Source organism: Macaca thibetana, chromosome 7 (genome assembly GCF_024542745.1).
Source record: "Macaca thibetana thibetana isolate TM-01 chromosome 7, ASM2454274v1, whole genome shotgun sequence".
NCBI classification, from domain to species: domain Eukaryota; kingdom Metazoa; phylum Chordata; class Mammalia; order Primates; family Cercopithecidae; genus Macaca; species Macaca thibetana.
Window position 1 is genome coordinate 160,154,320 of NC_065584.1, and position 14,770 is coordinate 160,169,089.

The 14,770-nt window shown below is 42.1% G+C and overlaps 1 protein-coding gene and 1 pseudogene across 4 annotated transcripts in view; one reads left to right on the forward strand and one right to left on the reverse strand.

Annotated features, from left to right (window-relative positions):
* SIN3A (SIN3 transcription regulator family member A) overlaps positions 1-14,770 on the reverse strand; it is an 89,958-nt gene that overhangs the window by 6,218 nt on the left and 68,970 nt on the right. For all 4 annotated transcript variants that reach the window (XM_050799835.1, XM_050799837.1, XM_050799834.1 and 1 more), the window contains exons 17-20: positions 9,993-10,166; positions 7,702-7,794; positions 6,721-6,815; positions 827-1,034 (exon numbers count right to left, since the gene is read on the reverse strand). In XM_050799835.1, the coding sequence (XP_050655792.1) occupies positions 827-1,034; positions 6,721-6,815; positions 7,702-7,794; positions 9,993-10,166 (570 nt within the window). The remainder of the gene's footprint in view (positions 1-826; positions 1,035-6,720; positions 6,816-7,701; positions 7,795-9,992; positions 10,167-14,770) is intronic.
* On the forward strand, positions 14,029-14,652 carry LOC126960024 (60S ribosomal protein L13-like; annotated as a pseudogene).

The following is a 14,770-nucleotide window of genomic DNA, read 5'->3' on the forward strand; positions in this document are numbered from 1 at the left end:
AGGCCTGTATGCTAGTTACCCTTGATCACTGCACCTGATTTGTTTCCCTGGTAGTGCATATCATCACATTACTTCATCTGATCAACTTCATGGCTGTAGTCCCAGGGCCTGGCATAACACCCTGTACACAGCTGCAGCAGGAAGGTTTCACAATTGAGACAGAATGTAAAAACAGGTAGAATTCATACAAGCAAACGATCAGATACTACTTGAGATGTAAATACTGGGAGTAAATTCACTAAAAAGGTGCCACCAGGTATTTATGTGCTCTTACGGGCTGAAGTGTGTTCTCCCTAAAATTCTTATGTTGGCTGGGTGTGGTGGCTCACGCCTGTAAAGCTAGCACTTTGGGAGGCTGTGTCAGGCAAGACTGTCTCAAACAAACAAAAAATCAAATATTGAAGTCCTGGCCCACTGTACTTCCAAATGTGACCTTATCTGGAGGCAGACATACACACAGGCAGAAACACCATATGAAGATAAAGGCAGGGATCTACAAGCCCAGGAATGCCAAAGATTGCCAGCAAAGAACCAGAAGCTAAGAGAGGCCTAGAACAGATTGTCCCTCACAGTCCTCAAAAGGAACCAACACTGCTGACACCTGACTTTGGACTTCTAGTCTCCAGAACTTTTGTCGTTTAAGCCACACTCTGTGGTACTCTGTCACAGCATCCTTAGCAAACCAACATACCTACTTCCTCAGCTAAGTCTCAGCTCCAAGAACAGGTTTGCATAAACAAAGAGAAACAATCAGAAGACTCTGGGCCTCCCCTGCTCCTAGCTAGGGTGGCAGATGTGTACAGAAATTACAGTTACTGGTTCTCACCTGATGAGCCCGGAGCAGGGCAGTCCTCCGATACATATAGTCCTCTGATTTGATCACATACACCATCTTGTAGGAATTCAGCTTGAATCTACACTCCAGCTTATCCAGACTATCCACATTCTCCATGGTCTTCTTACTGTTTCCTTCCTTCCCTTCCTTTTCCTGCTGCTCTCGACCACGCTGACATTTCCGGATCCGCCGTAGATTCCTATGGCAGAAAAGCCCTGAAAGATGAGAGCTCATCCAGACACAGATTCCCGTGACTTCCCCCAAGTGAGTTTTCTTTATTATATGCTTACATAGTACTCATCCCAATTTGTTAAATACATACAAAAATGTTCCGTTGTTTCACTGCAAAAAAAATTTCAACTGCAAAGGTACACAGAATAAAAAGTAGAAATCTTCACCCATCCCCTACTTGCCTTAGCAGATGCAGCCAGTTAAGAGTTTTAATGAGAAACTTCTGGGCCTCCGTCTGTAAATTTACACATGTAATTACCAGCTATAATTCTGCTTTGGGATTTGTTTTTAAGACAAAATAGGATCATACTATATATTCTGTCCTCAACTTTTCACTTACTGTCATGAGTATTTTTTCATTTCATGACAGATTTGTCTTATTCTCTTTAACTGCTGCAGAAAAATGTACTCCAATTTACCATTCCTTAACAGTTTATTTCAACTGAGGTTCCTCATCTGAACCACATAACAAAAAATTATTTGAATGCCTATTTTTAAAACTTCCCCCAGATGATATAAACTAGTGCCACTCTACATAGACAAGAAAGAAGATAATTCACATGAATGGATGCCCTGAGGGGTGGGAGGCTTGCTAAATCTCCTCAACATCCAGTGAAGAAAGGTTATCAGCTAGACAATTATATTGTTTCTCATAACTTGCTATTAAAAACACTGCTTCAGGTTGGCCGTTGTGGCTCATGCCTATAATCCCAGCACGTTGGGAGGCAGGTGGATTGCTTGAGCTCAGGAGTTTGAGACTAGCCTGGGCGACATGGCAAAAACCCCTTCTCTACAAAAAATAAAAAAATTAGGCAGGTGTGGTGATGTGTGCCTAGAGTCTCAGCAACTTGAGAGGTTAAGGTGGGAAGATCGCTTGAGCCCAGAAGGTGGAGGTTGCAGTGAGCCAAGATCCCACCACTGTACTATAGCCTGGGAGACAGAGTCAGATACTGTCTCAAAAAAAAACAAAACAAAACAAAACAAAACAAAAAAAACCCCAAAATATTGCTCTAGTGAGTATCTTTGTATACATGTATTTCTGTAGACAGCAGTTCTTTGTCCTAAGGGTCCCAAGACCCTTTTAGGAGATCTGTGAGATCAAAACTATTTTCATAATAATACTAAAATATTATTTCCCTTTTTTGCTGTGTTGACATCTGCACTGGCACCATAAATGTAATGGTGAATAAAAATGGTGGTGGCGCCAAATTGTATTTGCAATATCGAACAAATTGTTACCAAATTCCAATATCAATCTATATACATCACTGAGCTTTTCATACAGTTGTCAAACTCTATTGGTTTATCTTGTACCATGAATGAATCCTTTTACTTCCACGATTTTGTAACCTCATGCAATTGCAATTCAAGTCTTTGAACTTCACACTGACTGCACAATGACATTAAGTGAAAAAAAGCCAGTTTCACTTAAGAAGGTTTCTGATGGGCCAGTCACAGTGGCTCACACTTATAATCCCAGCACTCTGGGAGGCTGAGGCAGGCAGACCACTTGAGGTCAGGAGTTTGAGACCAGTCTGGCCAATAGGGGGAAACCCCATCTCTAATAAAAGCACAAAAATTAGCCAGGCATGGTGGCGCGCACCTGTAATCCCAGCTACTTGAGAGGGTGAAGCAGGAGAATCACTTGAACCTGGCTGGTGGAGGTTGCAGTAAGCCAATATCATGCCACCACACTCTAGCTTGGGCAACAGTGAGACTCTGCCTCAAAAAAAAAAACAATGTTTCTGATGAAGGAGTAACATTTTTTATTAAATCCCAACCCCTCAGTTTACATATTTTTAACATGCTGTGTGATAAAATGGGAACTACATATAAAGCACTTTTGTGTGCTAAAGTACAACGGTATTTTTTTTTTTGAGACGGAGTCTCGCTCTGTCACCCAGGCTGGAGTGCAGTGGTCGGATCTCAGTTCACTGCAAGCTCCGCCTCCCGGGTTCACGCCATTCTCCTGCCTCAGCCTCCCGAGTAGCTGGGATTACAGGCGCCCGCCACCTCGCCCGGCTAGTGTTTTTGTATTTTTTAGTAGAGATGGGATTTCACCGGGTTAGCCAGGATGGTCTTGATCTCCTGACCTTGTGATCCACCCGTCTCAGCCTCCCAAGGTGCTGGGATTACAGGCTTGAGCCACTGCGCCCGGCCAGTACAATGGTATTATTAAAGAAAAGTACTTGAGCAATTGCTTGAGTTGTAAGTGGATCACCATTTTTACCTGAAAGAACAACTGACTAAATATAGTCAATCTCAGCCAAGTATTTGGCAGATGTTTTCTCAAAAATGAACAAGGGAGCCTATCACTTCAAGGAAAATAATGTTGCCAATAATAAGATTAGAATTTTCAAGCAAAACTATGAATTGTGGTGAACTGATATTAGCCACCCTGAGCTTGACAGCTTCCCAATACTTAAAGATGTGTTTGATGACCTAGTGATAGTGATATTAATCAATGTGATTTTTTTTGGAGACACTGTAAAATATATCAACATTTAGTAGGTCTGTACAACTTAGTGAGCTAATGTTTCCAAATAGCCAATTGCATAGTTACAAAATCATAGAGGAAAAAAAGATTCCTTCATGATACACATGAATGAATGTGAGAGCTCAGTGATGGATAAATTGATATTGGAATTTGGTAACACATGTGAGAGACACATGATGGATTTTGACAACTGTATGAAAAGCCCACTGATATACAAATTGATATTGCTACTAACCTTTAAGAAACTATTGGCTGGGCACGGTGGCTCACGCCTGTAATCCCAGCACTTTGGGAGGCCGAGACAGGCAGATCACGAGGTCAGGAGATTGAGACCATCCTGGCTAACATGGTGAAACCCCGTCTCTACTAAAAATACAAAAAATTAGCTGAGCGTGGTGGCAGGTGCCTGCAGTCCCAGCTACTCGGGAGGCTGAGGCAGGAGAATGGCGTGAACCTGGGAGGCGGAATTTGCAGTGAGCCAAGAAAGCGCCACTGCACTCCAGTCCGGGCGACAGAGCGAGACTCCATCTCAAACTTAAAAAAAAAAAGAAAGAAACTATCACTGGGGTCAGGTGCGGTGGCTCACAATCACAGCACTTTGGGAGGCTGAGGTGGATCACCTGAGGTCAGGAGTTCAAGACCAACCAAACCAACATGGAGAAACTCCATCTCTACTAAAAAAACAAAAACAGCTGGGTGTGGTGGCACATGCCTGTAATCCCAGCTACTTGGGAGGATGAGGCAGGAGAATTGCTTAAACCCGGAAGGCAGGGGTTGCAGTGAGCCAAGATCGCCACTGCACTCCAGCCTGGGCAACAAGAAAGAAACTCCGAAAACTAGCCAGGCGAGGTGGTGGGCGCCTGTAGTCCCAGCTACTCGGGAGGCTGAGGCAGGAGAATGGCGTAAACCCGGGAGGCGGAGCTTGCATTGAGCTGAGATCCGGCCACTGCACTCCAGCCTGGGTGACAGAGCGAGACTCCGTCTCAAAAAAAAAAAACAGAATGAAACTCCGTCTCAAAAACAAAAACTATCACTTGTGGTTTTGTTGTCATATCAAAGAATATCCAGTTATCTGAAGGATCTGAAAATACTCCTTTTCCAGCTATCTGAAGGATCTGAAAATACTCCTTTTTCCAGCTACACATTTGCGTGAGGCCAGATTTTCTTCACATATTTCAACCAAACAACATAATGCAACAGATTGAATGTAGAAGCAGACATGAGAATCCAGCTGTTCTTCTAGTAAGCCAGACATTAAAACAAATTTATGAAATACAAGCAATGCCAGTCTACTCACTAATTTTTGTTTTGAATTAGCTTTTCATTAAAAAATATTATTAAAAAATATAATGGGATACATACATACATACATACATATATATATATATATATATATATATATATATATATATATTTTTTTTTTTTTTTTTTTTTTTTTTTTTTTTTTTGAGGCAGAGTCTCGCTTGGTTACCCAGGCTGGAGTGCTGTGGTGCGATCTCCACTCACTGCAAACTCTGCCTTCCAAGTTCAAGCGATTCTCCTGCCTCAGTCTCCCGAGCAGCTGGGACTACAGGCGCCCGCCACCACACCCAGCTAATTTTTTGTATTTTTAGTAGAGACGGGTTTCACTGTGTTAGCCAGGATGGTCTCGATCTCCTGATCTCGTGATCCACCGCCTCGGCCTCCCAAAGTGCTGGAATTACAGGCGTGAGCCACAACGCCCGGCCCAATATTGTTATTTTTCAAATGAATTAAAGATTGAAAACATTTCTTTGTTTTTATTTCTAACTTGGTAAATATTACCAGTATAATCCATATAAACAAAAGCTTTTGGAGAACTCATGCTCTAAGAGTATAAGGGGTCTCAAGGCCAGTAAGATGAGCCCCTTAGCTGTCAGACAAATCATTAAAAACTGAAATTCTGGAGGGAAGGTTCCATACACTTCAACTATCCTGCCACCAGAATGATTATATCAATTTCTTTTTTCTCACAGTACATAAATGTGCCTCCTTCCTCATATCCTGGTGAGAGACACATGATGACAGGTTTATTGTAGTATGTTATTAGCATGAAGCCTGTTTTGTTGAGAGGAACCTGACACAGAGCAACTGCTCAAATGTGTTAAATGATTCCATGAATGGAGAACCTGGCAGGGCCCATTTTTCTGGTACCCCTTTGCCCATGTTCTCATTAGGACTCAATAAGTATAATAACACTGGGATGATACTTTCTTGGAAACCTAAGACATAAGATTTCAATTCAAAACTTTTAGGAAGGAAGAAAGCCATTCTACCCATTTTATACTTCTTAAACTCTGTTATCATATACTTGGAGAATCAGTATCACAATCTGCCTATATACAGAGGGAACATTTTTAAAATTCTGTGCAGAAAAAAGTTAATGTAGAAGGCCTAAGACTGCTATTCTTTGAAAAGCCTGCTTATAAAAGTTGGCCCTTGGCTAGGGGCTGGGATCTTGGATTTTGGGCAATGTTCTATCATTCCTTAACTCACATAAGTGTCACACTGTACCTAAACTATCTGTACAAACTCTATAGCTTATGCTGAAAACCTGCTTTCTTTCTGAGAGTTTGGGATTTTGGTACATGCTAGACATACAGTGCTTAGATGACTAGATATCAATAAAAATCCTGGCATAGTCTCTAATGAGCTGCCCTGGTAAGACAGCATTTTACATGTGTTGTCACACTCATTGTTGGAAGAATTAAGAGTGTCCTGTGTGACTTCACTGGGAGAGGATTCTAGGAAGCTTGCACCTGGATTCCTCTAGCTTTGCCACAGGCACCTTTTCCCTTTGCTGATTTTGCTTTGCATCTTCTTGCTGCACTGTATCAGTTTGACTATATGCAGAGTCCTGTGAGTCCTCTTCCATCGAACCATGGAGACTCTGACACACATTGCCATCCAAAGTAGGGAGGTTATTGTTGATTCTCTGTAAGTCTCACCTCCCGGATGCTTTGACACATGCTCCAGGTAAGCCCATGTTGTGACAGCCATATAAACCTTGAATTAGCATCCCCAGCAGACAGAACAAATGAATAAAATATATGAAAGCCAAGAACGTGAAAGTCATTTAATTCTCCATTCCTAAATCACACACAGTACGGACTGCTGACAAATGACATGGCTCACTCACCTGGGGAGAAATACTGGTTTCTGTGCTAGATGTTCACGAAGCTCAGGAGAGGTAGTATCTGAATTCATGTATCGCTCCACGTAGTCTGACCAGCGCTAAGATGGCAAACACAAAATACAGGTAGAAGGAAATCACAAAAACAGCTCGTAACGCATTGGGTACTCTAGTAAATTCTATGACTACAATGCCCCAAATTCATAAATTTCAAGATCAAAAAAGTCCCTTTCTATAAAGACATGATTGTTAGTAGGTACTGGAACACAGATTAAAAATTCTGTTAGCCAGTAATACTGTTAAGTTTCTCTGAGGTGCTAAGGTTATTGGAAGTCATAAACAGGTAGAAGCTGGCTCACTGACAAGTTTCATTTCCCCACAGAGGATTTTGTTAAAGAACAAAATTTACAGTGGCAAATGTGTGAAAGTTTCCTTCACATTACAATCTAGATTTCTGACATCACTTTAAAAAACAAAAAGATCTGCCAACAAGCCAACATTCCCACCAAACAGGTCATCCCACATGTCCCCCGCAACATCATACATATGGCCTGCATCTCCCGTGTACATTATCTGCCATAACTAATTATGATAATCACACCTGTCTATTCAGGGGTTGAAAACTCTGTGCTTTATCAGTCCAATATAAAGTAAACATGACCCAAAGAATCCAGATGACACGAGAAAGACAGTACCTCATTTGTTGTTTTTTATACTTTAGGAAAAAACAGGAAAGCTGCCAACCATAAGACTTACTTAGAGGAGATAGCTTTACTAAGTGCAAGATGAGGTTAACATCTATAACCAGGCAGCCCTTCTCTTCAGCTAAAGACATGGCTGGATTGACTTGTACTTTAAGCATCCAGGTCCTGACCCTTAAACAGGCCTAAGATGCCTTGGCCTTTTGGCAGACAGGGTCACTAGACAGACTCTCGAGACACGCCAGCTCTGCTTGGCACCTGGGGTGTGTGATGCACTTGCTCATACCTCTGCTTCCACAGGGTCATCCGAATTCTCCTCTTCTGTGTCCAGAAGCTCAATAGTCAGCTGGACCTGGCCTTGGCTCTGAATAAACATAAGCTGCAAATAAGAAACCTAAGCGTAAACAAAAGACCGTCTCTATAGCTATAATCTATCTTCTCAAGGAAATGAGAGATGCAGAGGCAATAAACTTAGTAAACTTTGCTCCAACTGAAGAGATGAGGAAGATACTGGATCTTGGGAGGCCAGTGATAAAGGCAAAAGTCTACACTTACTACAAGTAAAATGAAATATGTTAAAGAAAAAAGTACCATTTCATGTTTCAAACTTCTAGAATTCGCTAACATAATAATCAATGCCAGTAAGAATGTTTTACAAAACAAATATTTTGTTAGAAAGAAATATGGCACATGTAGCCAGAACCAAAAAATGTCAATGCTCTGTCCATTGATAATCCCACTTCTAGGACATAATAGACAAGGTAACTATCAGAATCACACGGAGAAGATCAGAGCCTGGAAGGAAACCTGAGAATTTTTTATTTCAACTTTCTTCATTTTACAGAAACAAAACTGAAATTCAGAGAGTTCTGGTTTCTCAATGCACACCACTAGTCAATAAACACACAGAGTCAGAAGCTAGATCTAGCTTAGTGTTCTTTTAAAGCTTTAAAAAATGATCTCTACTAGTAAAGCTTACAACCTGACAATAACATAACATATACACACAAATACAGTTACTTCCAAAATAGATTTCGGGGGATGGGGGGCAGACCCTGCATTTTTACAATTTATAATTTAAGAATTGCAAAATCTGTCTCCAGTATTCATAACAGGATGTCATTAACCAATCCCCACAGTGGGTTGGACGTCTAGGTTGTTTCCAACTATCTGCTTTTATAATTATCCATTATAATGGTGAAAAATTGGAAACAACCTAAATGTCCAATAATACAGGCATTAATTCTCTAAAAAGTGAATATCAAATAGCCATAAAAAAGACATTAAAGACCCAGAAGTGTTGCTAATTGATCAAAAATACATTAAAGACCATTTCAGGTCAGATGCAGTGGCTCACACCTGTAATCCCAGCACTTTAGGAGGCTGAAGCGGGCAAATCAGTTGAGGCCAGGAGTCTGAGACAAGCCTGGCCAACATGGCAAAACCACATCTCTACTAAAAGTACAAAAATTAGGCAGGGTGCAGTGGCTCATGCCTGTAATCCCAGCACTTTGGGAGGGCAAGGAGGGCAGATCACCTGAGGTCAGGAGTTCAAAACCAGCCCGACCAACAAGGTGAAACCCTGTCTCTACTAAAAATACATACACACACACAAAAGCTGGCCATGGTGGCACGTGTCTGTAACCCCAGCTACTCAGGAGGCTGAGGCAGGAGAACTGCTTGAACCCAGGAGGCAGAGGTTGCAGTAAGCTGAGATAGCACCACTGCACTCCAAGCCTGGGCAACAAGAGTGAGCCTCCAACTCGGGGGGGGGGGGGGTGGGGAAAGACCATTTTGTCCAGTATAAACTCTTTTAAAATATATACTCAAGCATAGAGAAGTTAGAAGCATAGAGATGTCATCAATGATAATTTCAGGAAAGAATTCTAAGGTGACTTTTTTTGGTTATCTGTATTTTATTTTCCTTTTTATTTTTTGGGGACAGAAAATGCTTGCTCTGTCACCCAGGCTGGGGTGCAGTGACGCGATCAGGGCTTCCTGTAGCCTCGACCTCCCAGGCTCAAGCAATCCTTCTACCTCATTCTCCCGAGTAGCTAAGAGTATAGGTGCACGCTACCACGCTGGACTAATTTTTGTATTCTCGTATTTCTTGCAGAGATGCCGTTTTGCCAATGTTGCCCAAGCTGGTCTCAACTGATCCGCCCACCTCGGCCTCCCAGAGTGCTGGGATTACAAGTGTGAGCCATGTGTGCCGGGCCTATTTTTTTCTTTCTATAATGATCATGACCATGGATTTCATGTACCAACATTTTTCTAACAATAATATTTACAAAGCATACTATGAAAAATGTTCAAAGAAAAAGAAGAATACAAAATTGTAAAAATCATATATAACTAGTTTTTTTTTTTTTTCTTTTTTTTAAAGGCAGGAAAGAAACAAAAGTAGATTGTCCAGGAAGACAATCACTTCTACTTTGTATTTCTCTGGTGAACTCATTAAAAGTTCCAGGAGTAGAATCACAGGTCAGCGTACCCTGGCTTTAACTTCTGGTTCAGAGAATCCTAACAACTTACATTGTCACCAGCAAGTTCTTTGACTACCTGAACAACTCTCACCTTAAAGCAATTCTCATCTGACATTAGCTGCTCAGCTTTCCGCTGATACGTTGACTCCAGGAGGCTCCTTGAGTTCTGTGTGTTCAGCTGGCCTCCAGTGGCCCCATTATTATTTTCTGCCAGGTAAAGGTCAGTCACCTGCACACAGATCTCATCACTCACGATATGCTGCAGCTGGAATCAAACAAAGGCAAGATGTTAGTGAACACAGAAAACATTTCTCCACTATACAGTCAACGTTCCTTTGACTGATCTAGTCACTCAACTCAAAAAAAGGTTTTTTTTTGGGGGGGGGGGGAGCTGGCAATTTTAGAAAATTAATCACACAAACCACTGTATCATTTTCTTGGAGAATAATCAAGCCAAGATTTTCAGCCGTATCAGTGGTCCATGGTAAAACTTTCATATCTATTTAAAACAAAAACCATAGAGAACTCAGGATAATTGTACTATTTAAAATTCTAAGGATCTTTAAATAATTTTCTATAGGTCATATTTTTATTGCATTTTAAAATCATTTACAATTTGCTTTCAAACATATTTTCTCTCATTTGATCCTCACAACTGCCCTGGGAAGCAGAGTAGAGAGAGTTGGGGACAGTTAGGAGACAAATTTACACAATGCATCAGAAAGGTGGCTCACGTCTGTAATCCCAGCACTTTGGGAGGCTGAGGTGGGCCCATCACCTGAGGTCAGGAGTTCAAAACCAGCCTGGCTAACGTGGCGAAACCCCAGCTCTACTAATAAATACACAAATAGCCCGGTGTAGTGGCAGGTGCCTGTAATCCCAGCTACTCGGGAAGCTGGGGCAGGAGAATCGCTTGAACCTGATAGGTAGAGATTGCAGTGAGCCGAGACTGCACCACTGCAAAGCTCACCATGAGCTGGGGTGAGGAAGGGAGCCTTGGAGAATCATGAATGTAATATCTATGTTTTTATTCCCAGCCCAACTACAAAGCCTGAAACTCATTAAGTATTTAAGAAATAGCTGCTGAATTACTGCCTGGGGTGCTCAGCTGAAGAAGCAGGGTTGGGACTAAAAGTCAAGGTTCCTGACTCCTATAGCCCAATACTTTTCCAAACACACCACCTATTTTTCTATATCTGATAGAAAGTATAGGGCTTACATTGTACATAATGTTAACTCACTTTCCATACAGGCCAATCATGGCTGACTATCCAGTACTTCTGTGACAATCTTAGGAAACTAATGACTAGAAATTGAACCTTTCAGAGTTCCCATTCTCATGTCATGCTATTTCTATTTTGAAATAAAAATTCTTCCAAATGAAACTTTATCACCAAAATGACAGAAGTGAAAAATAGATACAAGAAGAAAGCAAAACATTAATTTCAATATCGATTTGTCTATTTTACTTTAAGATTATCATAAACACCAAGCCATTCTATTTTTAGGAAGATACATTCTTTTTGAAGTGTTAGGAACCACGATAACTATTTATTCTTAACTTTAAGTCCTAAATGACCAGTATGTATATTAGTAGATAACTGGACACAGTGCAAGGTCAGACGGGTGACTGAGTGTGGCAGAAAGGGCAGTATCTCCAGCAACTACAGATGGATAAATAAATCACAATGAGTCCAGATAAAGGATTCTGATACAACCATTAAAATAATGCTTATGAGTACTTGATATCATGTGCAAAAGATTAAGATACAGTGTTTTAGAGAGAAAAAAGGTGGAAAAAATAGATGGAAAGCATGACTTCAATCATGCATATAGATGCTTCCACTTTATACTTTTTTTGTTTTTTGAGACAGAGTTTCACTCTGTCACCCAGGCTAGAGTGCAGTGGCATCGTGATCTCAGCTCAGTGCAGCCTCAACTTCCTGGGCTCAAGCAACCCTCCCACACCTCAGCCTCTTAAGTAGCTGGGACTACAGGCATGTGCCACCACGCCCAGCTAACTATTTTGTATTTTCAGAAGAGATGGGGTTTTGCCATGTTGTCCAGTCTGGTCTCAAACTCCTGAGCTCAAGTGATCCACCTGCCTCAGCCTCCCAAACTGCTGGGATTACAGGCGTGAGCCACCGCCTCTACTTTAAACGTTCTTGTTGAAGTAGACGTATTACTGATTCCCCCCACCCCCACACCCTCTTTTTGGATATCTGGCCCCTCCTCAAGTCTTTGGAAAAGGCAGCACTACAATCCAGGGGCAACTATGGAACTCCTACCCCCACTGCTGAGCAGATCACATTCTCTATCCTGAAAACTGGAAATGACACAGAGTGTTCAATATATTTTTTGAGGAAGAGCATCTGTATGGAAAGGTCCAGTAACACTGGGACCAGGGGTACTGGGAGGGCAAGCCAAAGCCTTAGAGGCTGGAGGAGCCTGGAGCACGTGCTGAATGCCCATCTGCAGAGCAAAGCACAAGCATGGAGCAGAAGTCCACAGTGAAGGCCTGCAGGAGAGAAAAATAACCTCCCAGCCCAGTCCTTCCATGGTGTGGTCCTATTTTGAGTTCTGTACTTGAATGTCTGTGAGGTTGCCTATTGTATTCTTAACACAAATCCCTCTTAAGCCAGTCTACTATAGGTAAGATAAGTGTAATGGCTTGACTTGGCTGGAGTGCAGTGGCACAATCACGGCTCACTGCAGCCCCAACTTCCTGGGTTCAGATGATCCTCCCACCTTAGCCTCCTGAGTATGCTGGGACTACAGGCATGTGCCACCACGCCCAGCTAATTTTTTTGTATTTTTAATACAAAACAAGGTTTCCCCATGTTGCCCAGGCTGTTCTCCAACTCCTGGACTCAAGATACATGCCTGCCTTGGACTCCCAAAGTGCTGGTATTAGAGGTGTGAGCCTTGACTTTGAAATATATGTTGTACACCACGACCAGCCTTGACTTTGAAATATATGTTGTACATCCAGTCAACAGCGAAATCTGAGGGAACACCAAATACGAGGAGAATGAGAGAAGAGATACCTCCAATTAAAGGAGTTGGGAAGCTTGAAAATGTTTTAAAAAGTCACTGTAGGCTGGGCACAGTGGCTCATGCCTGTAATTACAACACTTTGGGAGGCCGAAGTAGGTGAACCGCTTGAGCCCATAAGTTTGAAACCAGCCTGGACAACATGGCGAAACTCCATCTCTACAAAAAATACAATAAATTATCCAGCATGGTGACCCCTTTGGTCCCAGCTACTTGGGAGGCTGAGGTGGGAGGTCGAGGCTACAGTGAGCTGAGATCACACCACTGCACTCCAGTCTGGGCAAGAGAGTGAGACCCTGGGTTGAAGAAAAAAAGTCACTGTTTTGGGGTTTTCTGGATGAAACCTGTTTCCACTGGAAAAAAAAAAAAAAGCAGGGGTGGAGTGGGTGGTGATAGTATTTATTACTGATTCAAAATCATAACCAGATACTTAGAATAAATAACTATATCTCTTGTTTCAAAAATCAACCTCAGAATTATTAAAAGTTAGTTTTATTGGATTTTTTTTTAAAGCTGTGCTGGTGGTATGAAAGACTTTGTTCCTAGCTGAAGGAGCAGCAAGCCTGTAATCAGCAACATAAGCACAGGGTAACTGGAGTCTGTATTTTATATAAATTTCAGGGAAGTTAAGGAAGATTAGTCTGAAAAAGTATGACTATGAGTGACTATGTATCCATCTAATGATTTCTGCCAGTTACCATCCAGACCTCTTACGGGAAGGCCTACTAACTTCTTCAACTTATTGGAAACAACTATTTGACAACTTTCCCCCATATGTTAAGGTTCATTTATGTGAAGGGCTCTTCCTAAATCATGCATAGACACTGTGGGAGGAGTGCAAAGGCATGCACCCTTCCAAAACCAAGGCAAAAGCAGGGGTACTTTGCAAAGGATTCAATATTTTAGCCCAAGAGAACATTAAGCAACAAGCTCTTTCCTTCTATAGTGGCAGTGTGGACTCTAGAATTAGAAATTGCTTTTTGCAAGTTTTCGCTTAAGTATTTCACTGCCTTTCTGCTGAGCTGTTCTATGGAAGAGGGCTGTAGGTAGCCACGGTGCCCAGGTGGAACAGCATGATCCTAAAGCCCTACTTACACAAGGAATCGCAGCGGCCCATGGCCACGTGGTCAACCAGCCAGCCCAGAAGATCTGCAGATGTAAGCAAAAGCACACCACATTGACCCGCACCCTGCATCTGGACCCATCTGGCCCATGGTAAGGTGTCCCACAGTGAGGTATCACACCAAAGTACAAGCTGGCAGGGGCTTCAGCTCAGAAGAGTTAAGGGTGACCAGCATCCACAAGAGGGTAGAATAAGTCCACCACATCCCTGCGGGCCAATGTTCAGCACCTGAAGGAGTAAGACTCCAAGCTCAACCTCTTCCCCAGGAAGCTCTTAGCCCCCAAGAAGGGAGACAGTTCTGAAAAACTCAAATCAGCCACCCAGCTGACAGGACCAATAATTCCCATACAGAATGTCTATAAGAAGGAGAAAGTCAGACTCATCACTAAGAACTTTAAGGTATTTGCCAGTCTTCACATGGCCCACATCAATTTTCAGCTCTTCGGCATATGGGTAAAAAGGGCCAAGGGAGCCACAGAACAGGATGCTGAAAAGGAAAAATGAAGCCCTACTGGGGACTTGCAATGTATCAGCAGTAAAGCTGGGTCTCCAAAAAAAGGAAAAAGCAGTTAACCAACAATCTCTCTGGGAGTTCAGAACTCAAGTCCAAGAAGTAGAAATGTGACTATCTGTTACAAGCTATTTTTCATATCATTGTTGTAAAGAACAACATGTTTACAAGTTCCCAGGGT